The 10,524-nt window shown below is 37.9% G+C and overlaps 1 protein-coding gene across 1 annotated transcript; it reads right to left on the reverse strand.

Moving 5' to 3' along the window:
• Positions 1-388: 388 nt before the first annotated feature.
• On the reverse strand, positions 389-724 carry LOC107620657 (uncharacterized). The gene has a single exon (XM_016322789.1). It carries the CDS (start codon positions 722-724, stop codon positions 389-391), a length of 336 nt encoding a protein of 111 aa, XP_016178275.1.
• Positions 725-10,524: the final 9,800 nt, after the last annotated feature.

The following is a 10,524-nucleotide window of genomic DNA, read 5'->3' on the forward strand; positions in this document are numbered from 1 at the left end:
TCAGCTTGTTGGTTTGCCCCTAGTTGTTGGTAGATCAATTGTACTTCATCTCCCTTAGAGAACCCCTCTGTTGGAATCTTTTTGTTCTTCCACCCCTTTTTAGTTTTTTTCTTGTTTTTCTTCCCTCTTTTTGTTGATCCTTTCTTCTTGCAAGTGGGCTTCACTTTGGGGTTCTTCTTCTTGATGACTGACACATCAATGCCTTCTTGAATTTCTTCATTGCTCTGCACAGTTTCTTTCTCTTCTTGCCATGCTGCATTATCTACTTTTTACTTTGGAAGGTAACTGCTGATTGTCTTGTTAATTCCTTCCTTCCACTGTGAGTCTTCTTTGTCAGTTTCCATGCACTCCTTCGTTTCATCAATGAGCTGTGTTTCCGGAAATACATTCAGGGTGACGCTTCATCATGCATTCTGAGGGTCAACTCTCCTTTTTCTACGTCTATAATGGCCCTAGCAGTGGCCAAGAATGGTCTTCCTAGTATAATAGAATCACCATCATCCTCGTCTGAATCTAAGACCACAAAATCAGCAGGGAATATGAATTTGTCTACCTTTACTAGAAGGTTCTCAATCACACCCCTGGGACATATCACTGACTTGTCTACCAATTTTAAAGACATCTGTACTGGTTTCACTTCTTCCATGCATAGCTTTTTCACTAGAGAGGAAGGCATCAGATTAATACTAGCCCCTAAGTCACACATTGCCTTGTTGATGGTCATAATGCCAATGGCACAAGGTAAAAAAAAACTTCCAGGATCTTCAAGTTTAGGAGGGGGTCCCTTCTGGATTAATGCTCTGCATTCTTCAGTGAGCAGTATAGTTTCATTTTCTTGCCAGCTTCTCTTCTTGTTAATCAGTTCCTTCAAAAACTTGGCATATAGGGGCATTTGCTCAAGTGCCTCAGCCAAGGGTATGTTGATCTCCAATTTCTTGAAGATTTCAAGAAATTTAGGAAAGTGTTGGTCCTTAGTCTCCTTGTTGAACCTTTGGGGATATGGCAATGGAGGTGTGAAGTTTACTTCCTGCTTGTGGTCCTTAGTTGGCTCTTCAATTGCTTCATTCCCTGTTTTTGAAATTTTTGGCTGTTCTTCCTTTTCTTGAGCCTGCTTTGAAGTTCGCTTGCTTGCTGTTACATCTTCATCATTGGCTTCCTCTTTCTCACCCTATTTCTTGTCATTTTCTTTTGGCTTTGTGGTCGCTTCCTCATTCTTCACCAAGATCTTTCCACTCCTTAGTTGTATAGCTTTGCATTTCTCTTTTGGATTAGGAATGGTGTCACTTAGGAGTGAGCTCAAAGGTCTCTCAATGGCAATTTGCTTGGAAAGCTGTCCAATCTGCCTTTCCATATTCTTCATGGAAGCCTCGTGGTTCTTTGTTGTCATCTCTTGGTACTTCATCATTTTCTCCATTAAGATCTCCAAGTTTGTGATCCTCTGAGAGTCTTGTGAGATTGGTTGGTTGTAGGGTGTTAAGGGTTGAGGATAAGTGTTTTGATTGGTGGCTTGGTTATTGGATGGATGATGGTTAGAGTTGGGATAAGTGTTTTATGGTTTTCTGTATGTGTTTTGCTTATTGTTTTGCTGGTTGTTGTGGTTTGTATTTTTCCAACTGTTTTGGTTTTTGTTCCTTTGCCATGGCTGTTGAGTTTGATTGTGATTGTCTCCCCATCTGAGGTTGGGGTGGTTCTTCCAGGAAGGGTTGTAAGTGTCACCATAAACTTCATTTGGCCCAGAATTTTGGTTGTGCATATACTGGACTTGTTCTTGCTATTAATCCTCTTGAGTTTCTTCATTTGCATGGTTGGTTTATGTTGACTGCTGCAACTTGGAGGCTATCAGTCCTTTTTTCCATTTGCTCAAATTATTGTTGAATTTGCTGCTGCATCATTTTGTTTTGAGCTAAAATTGAGTGACAGCAAAAATTGTTGTCAGTAAGGAATTTCTCTTATAAAAAGAAGAATTTCGTTGTAAGCATAGCTCCAAACCAACGAACAACTCTCACATCAAATTAAATTTGAGTTGTCACATGTACAAACCCCAAATAAGAATTAACCAAAGTATTTAGACTCCAGGTCTCACGAGGAATTGCAATGAAGTGAATGATTATTGGCTATGAAAGGGGGTAAGGGGTGTTTTGATTGGTGAGAGGGCAAGAAAATTTAAATGACAAGAAAAGTAAAGAAAGCAATTAAAGGAAGCAATTAAAGAAGAGAGACATTCATGGCAAGGATTGAGATCATAGGCTTTCTATCCTAGTCATGCAATGATTAATTCATCTTATTTAGTCAACTCCAACACAATGGGAGAAAGTCAAACAAGACTAATCAATCATACTGCAATAATAAACAAGAATTTATCTCATTACGTCATCTCCAACGATTGAGGAAGGTATCATGTTATCCTCATACTCGGAGAAAGTCTAATAAGACTAGCTAATCTCAATCCAAAAGTCCTAATCAACTCACTAATTTAATTAGCAAAAGATTAGCGTCAATGGAAACAATATTCCAAAAGTCCTAATCAACTCACTAATTTAATTAGCAAAAGATTAGCGTTAATGGAAACAATATTAGCTAACAACTCTAGATCACCAACATAAGTTGGGTTTTCATGACTCAAGATTGCCCAATTACTCTTTCCAAGCCAAGAATGCTCAAAATCTACTCTAAAGCCCAACCAAGCATTTTGTCAAACACTTGGTGGGAATAAAGGAAAGCATAATAAAAGTGAAAGAATAATGAATCTACCAACTACAGATTACAAGGAAGCAAGATCAACACTCAAATCAACAATTAAAAGAACATCAAACATTAAATTTCATTAAAAGAAAATCAAATTCAACATGAACATCCATGAACATAAAAGAGCATAAAAGGTACAATTAGCATGATAACTAAGAAGAATAAAGTAATAGGAACAAGAAATTGTAGAAGGAACAAGATGAAAGCAAGGAATTAAACATGGATCTAAGAGAGATTAACCTAATCCTAGCCTAATTCTAAAGAGAAGAGGGAGCTTCTCTCTCTAGAAACTAACCTACATGATGCTACACTATCAAACAATTGCTCCCCCTTGCCCAAGCTTGAATTCTGCATGAAATAGCATTAGAAATGAGTTGGGTTGGGCCCAAAGTGCTTCAGAAATCGCTGTGGGCGATTTCACATTAGTGGGCCATGGCAGAATCGGCGCGCACGCGTACATGGTGCGTGCGCGCCCCTGAGCGCGAAGCAACATATGGCAAAATTTATATCATTTCGAAGCCCCGGATGTTAGCTTTCCAACGCAACTAGAACCGCCTCATTTAGACCTCTGTAGCTCACGTTATGGTCGATTGAGTGCGAAGAGGTCAGGCTTGACAACTTTACGGTTCCTTCATTTCTTCATGAGTTCTCCCGCTTTGCATGCTTTTCTCCTCACTTTTTCCATCCAATACTTGCCTTATGAACCTAAAATTACTCAACAAACACATCAAGGCACCGAATGGAATTAAAGTGGATTAAAATCACCAATTTTAGGGCCTAAAAAACATGTTTTCACATTTAAGCACAAATCAAGGGAGAATAGCAAAACCATGCTATTTCATTGAATAAATGTGAGAAAAGGTGATAAAATCTCCCAAATTAAGCACAAGATAAACCACAAAATCGGGGTTTATCATTGAGTCCACTCTTTCCAACTCCATCACTCCTTTCCTTTGTGATGGTTGGCGTTGCCTTTGGTGAGCAAAGAAATACTGGTTGTTAGCCACCATATCAATGAGATTTTGAGCTTCCTCTGCAGTCTTCATTAATTGTAGAGAACTTCCTGCTGAGTGATCAAGAGCTTTCTAAGATTTCAATGTCAAACCTTCATAAAAATTCTGTAATCTATCCCATTCAGTGAATATTTCAGGAGGACACTTCCTGATTAGAGCCTTGTATCTCTCCCATGCCTCATAGATGGGTTCAGTGTCCATTTGTTTGAATGTTTGTACTTCAGTTTTCAACCTAATGACCCTTTGAGGTGGGTAAAATTTGGCAAGAAACTTGCTCACTAGATCGTCCCAGTTGTTGATGCTATCTCTTGGGAAAGATTCCAACCATTGAGTAGCTTTATCTTTGAGAGAAAATAGAAATAACAATAGCTTGTAGCTATCAGGATGCACACCATTGGTTTTGACAGTGTCACAAATCCTCAAGAAGGTAGACAAGTGTTGGTTTGGGTCTTCCAGTGGTCCTCCTCCATAGGAGCAGTTGTTTTGAACTAAGGTGATGAGTTGTGGCTTTAGTTCAAAGTTGTTTGCATTGACATTTGGGGTAAGAATGCTACTCCCACAATGTCTAGGATTTACAAATATGTAGGAAGCCAAAACTCTTCTCTGTGGTGGATTGTTGTTGTTATTGGCTACTCCTCCTAGTAGATTTGTTGGGTTTGTTGAGTGTTCTTCCATGTCTTGGAACTCTTCTTCTAAATCTTCTTCTCCAACAATGTTTTTCCCTCTTTCAGCTCTCCTTAATCTCTTGAGGGTTCTTTCATCTAGTTCACAAGAGGTGTGTATAGCTCCCCTTGTCCCTAACATACAAACAAAGCATAAAAATCACATACAACCAGAGAGGCAATAATACTTCAATCCATTGCTGGAGTGAAATTTTAGTTAGCTTAAGCAAAAATTCAAACAGTTAGTGTGTTAGTTAAAAATTAAAGAAACAGAAAAGAAAAAGTGCTTGATCTAGACCTCCATTTCACTTAATCATTGTCAATCTAATCAATCCCCGACAACGCGCCAAAAACTTGATGGGATATTTTGGAAAACGAATTTCAACACCCAAAACTAACCGGCAAGTGTACCGGGTCACATCAAGTAATAATAACTCACATGAGTGAGGTCGATCCCACAGGGATTGAAGGATTGAGCAATTTTAGTTTGGTGGTTGATTTAGTCAAGCGAATCAAGTATTGGTTTGAGTGGTTTGTGATTGATAGACGCTAAATTGCATGAAATATAAAGGGAGAGGGAAGAATTGCAGTAAATTTAAGAGAACAGAAAGTAAAAGTGTTGAATCTTAAAGAACAAGTAAATTAAATTGCAGAAGCTTAGATTGCAAGAAATGTAAATAACTGAATCTTAAAGTGCAAGAAAGGTAAATTGCTTGAATTATAAAAGGAATTGGGAGCTGGGATTGCAGAAATTTAAATAAGCAGACGTAAATTGCAATAAATAGAAGAGCCAAAGATGAGTTGAATTTAAGTAGATCTCAAACAGAAAAGTAAAAATGCTTGAAGAATTAAAACAGAAAGTTAATGTAGCTCAATTGCAGAATTTAAAAGAGAAATTAAAGATCTCAGGAGTGGAAGAGACTAGAAAACAGGTCTAGATCTCAAATCCTTCCTTGGTCCAACAAGAACAATTACAAAAGAAATGGAAAAGCAAATTGCAGAAGAAGTAGAAGAGAGAAAGCAGTAAACAGAATTTGAAATGTGAATCAAAGTGTCGTAGAATTATGCAGAAAGATAAAACAAGAGATCTCAAGGTGAGATTGAAACAGAATTTCTTCAATTCTCCACCCAAGATCCAAAACAAGAAGTAAAGAGTGCTCAAGCAAGAACAAGGAAGAAGAGAGATCAATTATCCTTCCAAATTCTCTAAGATCCAAATTCTAGGTAAAAAGCTCAAAATTACAAAAATTGAGAATTCTCAAAGAAGCTAAAGGTTCTTTTCTAAATCAAACTAACACTTATTTATACACTTCCTAATTTAGATCTAAGAATTTGGGGGCTCTAAAATTTGGTGAAGAAACGAATTAATTTGGATTTTTGATTAATTTTTGGCCCAAGGTGTACCTCCCAGGGGATGGCTCAGTTCAAATACCAAACTGAGCGCCCAAATGTTACTTTGTGTTGCCCAATTTATGCGCGTCTAGCCTTGTTCAGTTTGCTCTTCAATAGAGCTCAGTTGGAAAATTGAACTGAGCTCTATGTCTTGCCTTGGGTGTGTCAATTGTGCGTGTCTCAGCTCCCTGGCCGTGTTAAAGTGTGCGCATGACAAGCTCCTTGGTGTGCTTCCTAGCGTGCCAAAGTGTGGGGAGTGGGGGAGAGTAGCACTTATTTGGGAAAGCCAACTGAGCTCTCCTTTGTAGCGCTTTGCCTTGGCTTCATGCTCCCAGGTTCGACTCTTGGTGGAAGCAATTCGGATGCTAATTTCCTTGGAAGAGTGGATTGCTCCTTCCTTGCCTTTCATGAAGCTCCTTGGTTTGAACCTTAGGAGAGCCATCTTGGCTCATTTTCTTTGCACCAAGAGTAGTGCTCCTCCCTTGTCTTGCATGAGTTCCCAGGTTCGAATCCTAGCTGTAACAACCCTGATTTTCGAGTACATGAGATCTTTTCTGAAAGTACGAATTTCTCCGGAAGATCAGTAAAGGGAACACCTCTGCTATATCATCAAGCATCTCAATCCTCATTATCATTATGTCATCCTTAAGCTAGAACCTCCTTTGAGGCAAGCTCGATAATGCAATCGCGAAGAACCTAGTTTTTGAACCGTATCGGTTGGCAGTTTTGATTCTGATTTTCGTAAATAGTTTCTGTTTGACGAACCGGACTCGATTCTTGAGAGGAGAGAGATAATAGTATAATATTATCATTATATTAGTATTAGAAAATGCTTGAATGATATTATAAGGTTACCTGGTCTATTTTTGTTAAAAACAGAAAACCGGTTAAACCGAATTTACGGTTTACTGGTGCAGCTTAGCACCAGCACTCTCTGATGAATTTAGCAATGCTAAGGCCTCATTATAAATGTTCTATTCTCATAATAAATATGTTACTAGTGTCATTTATGCTAGTAGCTCAGAAAATAATTTTTAGAAATGTTTTTACGAGTGTTCCAGTACACCTAGTTTTAGTAGTTGTATACCAGAGATATTTTAATATTATTTTAATCCACCTCCAAGCCAACCAATCACAACTCACCTTACACCCCCAAGACCTCCAAGGCTGTCTCATTTCATCATTTTGGCCGAAATTGAAAGGAGAGAAAAGAGAGAAAACTTCATGAACACTTAATCTTCAAAGCTTGATTTCTTCTGAACTAAAACTCAAATCAAAACTCCGTTTTCACCAAAATGATCCTCTCTTCTTCCTCTACATAACCATGTAACTTATCAAGGATGGAAATAAGGTGAGATGGCTGTCTCCCTCCCATTTCAATTCGGTTTTCAAGGAAAACCATGTAAAACATGTGTTTTCTTGATGTTCTTCCTTAGGAATCATGCTTAACTTGACTTGAGGGCCAAGAAACATTAATTTTCAGCAAGTCTAAGGTGAGATATCTCTTCCTAACGTGCTGAGGGAGATTTGGTCAGTTGAGAGTTTGTGGATTTAAAGTTGTTCTTGATGTGTTTTAGGAGGAAAAAGTGCTTAAGGACCACCTGAAAGTCTAACCGAATTTGGAGCAGCAAATCAAGGTAGGGATTGACGAATTTAATCTTGATTGATTTTGTTTGAGTTGTGTGATTATGATATGGTTTGGTTATGCTTGAAATTGATTGTTTATATGAGTAATTCTTGTTGAAATTTTGGTGAAAATTTGATGAAATTTGATGATATTCAACTTTGAATTTGTGTTCTTCATGGCTGCTGGAAAAACGAACCCTATACCTTAAATTGGGGTTCAATTTGTGTTAAAATCATGTAGAAAAGATGGGGTTTTAGTGGCTGCAATTTTATTTTGAATTTTGGTAAAAATCGGTTGCTGAAAAGACTGAAAAACGGGTAAAAACAGAGAAAGAATCTGAAGAATTTATGAAGAACATGAAGAACACTTTGAGTGTGGTGAAGAACATTGAAGAACACCTTTTAGATCTTAGAAAGGGCAAGGAAGTAAATATTTTGGTGTTTGAGGGGTTATTTTGTAACTTCTGAAAGTTAGGGTGGTTAAAGTAGAAATATTAAAAGTTACCGGGGTAAAAAGTTAATTTTAAAGGTTAAAAGTAAAAGGTAAGTTAATTTTCGAAAATTTAATAATAAAATAATATATAATAATAAAATATTAAATAATAATATTTAATTAAAAATAATATTTTAATAAAAATAATAAAATAATGCAGAAAAGGCAGTTTTCTGTAAAAGCTTTAGAAAGACAACTTTAAGCGCAGAATCTCATAATTACCTTCATAAAACACTTAGGGAGTGGTAAGAACATATTAGTGAGGCAAAGATAAAGGAAAGATAAAAAGTTAAAGAAGAGATAAAAATCGAAGAAAAAGTATGTAAAGTTTTAACGACAGAAAAACAGACACAGACTAGTGAACGAACTAGGGCAACTTAGTTAGTACTTGAGTCATGACTAGGGTTAGGTATTATATGAAAAGTTAAACTGTTTCAGTATAGACTTAATGAACCTATACTTGGGACAGACTAATTATTCATACCAAAATTTACATAAGCTTTAAATACATACGTTAAATAGAGAAATTAGAGCAGAGTAGAGAGATACAGAGAAAAGAGAAACCAGAACAGAGTAAAGAGATATAAAGAGAAGAGTATAAGAATAAAGAGTTAAGCCTTGTAGCATGATGTTCGGTTGGATGTTCATCTGCTGCTTTTCCATTGGCCCTAGAGGTCCTGTAGGCCCAAGTTCACCTACAGTGAGTTGTTATTCCTGTAGGCCGAAGTTCACCTGCAGTGAATATCAATTGTGTATCTCAGGGTGTTGCTCCTGTAGGCCGAAGTTTACCTACAGAGAGTTGTGATACCTGTAAGCCGAAGTTCACTTACAGGGGCGCTATTTCTGTAAGCCGAAGTTCACTTACAGAGGTGTTATTTTTGTAGGCCCAAGAGATGTGTTTATTCATTTGTTGCGTTAAGGCAACTCCAGATATACTTGTATAATCATCTGCTGCAGAAAGGCATTCAGATAGATAATGGTGTGATCACTGAGAACGCTTTCCTGCGGTACAGATCCATATTTTATTTCTGTAAGGCAGAGGGGTTATTTCCTGCTACAGAAGTACCGTGACCACCTGTTCCATTTCTGTAGTGGCAGAGGGGTTATTTCCTGTATACAGAAGGTGTGTCGGCATACAACCCTGCAGTGGCAGATGTGTTATTTCCTGCGTGCAGTGGACCCTGTGGTGGCAGAGGGGTTATTTCCTGTACACATGGGTATAGCCAACAGGAAAGCCATATCCGGCTAGTAATGCTGGGTTACGTCGGGAGCGGGTAGAAACCGACAAATGAGCTCATTACCTGCACTAGGACTAGACATGCATCATTCTTGTCTGCGCATCATTCTCTGTTGCATTCCTTTCTGTGTGTGGTTTATTTCTTTATGTTTGTCTGCTTGCATACTATTTCTGTGTTTTATTGTATTCTTTTGTTTGTGTTCTACTTTCTATTGCCTCTACTTTCTCTTTCTATCTTTATCTTCTGTTTACTGCTTCGCTGTATTATGTTATTTGTTTGCTAATCGACCCCAAGTAAATGAACGTAACTAATAACCCCGACCCTACTAAGAACTCCCCAGTTCTTACCCCTTCTCTCTCCCTTCCCCCTTCAGATGGAAGTAAGAGTACCTTACCATAGTTCGCTGATGACTGTTCGCAAGAAGAGGATTCTGCTCTAGATAGTCTTCGGAGTCTAGGGTGAATATCGTTCTCTGATTATATGTATATACTGTGAGGCCAGCCAACGTCTGCACCCCTTCGTATGCGCACTTTAACCTAAATCCTGTGTACGAGACACCTATTGCGTGGCTACTTGATGAGGTACCAGAGAAACGCCGTATGGTAATGTCTGATCGTGCAGAGGAGTAACAGATAAAGTTCTACCTTTTGATGACGTTCCACCTAACTTGAGTTTTGAAGACCTAGAACGTATTTTCCCTCGCTTTAGTAGGTTAGAGGGACTACGTGAGTATAGAGTCTAGGCTAGTCTGGGCGCCAGCTTAGGGACTTCTTGAACAGGTCAGGACCTGGGATGTTGTATGTATATATATGTATATAGATATTATTTAGCTATATCTAGGGGTGTTCTAACTAAAGATCTTTACTCTAATAAAGGCTGGATCACGGAATGTTAACAAATGCTTGAGATGTATTTATGTGTAGTTGTTTATAACTGTTTTATCTATTATTATCTGTGAATTGATTATGAATGATTCTGTTTATTAATCCAAATGTTTTAAAAAAAAAAGTACCTCGCAAAATAACTACGCTTTTAACAACGAATCAGGCTCATATAGTAAATAATAGATAATAATTAGGAAGACAAGTTGGTAGCGCTCAGTTTCTAGTATGATCATGACTTACCAGAAATTGGGTCGTTACAATTTGGTATCAGAGCGGTTCGTTCCCAGTAGAGCCTGGGGAGTGGACTGACTATGCTTCATTGCATACTCTGTTGTGTGTCTCATGCGTATAGGATATCCCAGTGATATATGTTGCATGATTGTCTCTGTGTTTTCATTTTGGGAATGTTCACACTTGGCTTGAAGTGTTAAGACTGATCACCTTAACAATGATTGTTTGGTGTGAACAAGA

This window comes from Arachis ipaensis, chromosome B10 (assembly GCF_059453495.1).
Source record: "Arachis ipaensis isolate K30076 ecotype BB chromosome B10, ASM5945349v1, whole genome shotgun sequence".
NCBI classification, from domain to species: Eukaryota; Viridiplantae; Streptophyta; class Magnoliopsida; order Fabales; family Fabaceae; genus Arachis; species Arachis ipaensis.

What these genes read in the sequence shown, in the direction of transcription:
- LOC107620657 (XM_016322789.1), bottom strand. Translation starts at nt 724, where the DNA reads ATGACCATCAACAAGGCAATGTGTGACTTAGGGGCTAGTATTAATCTG.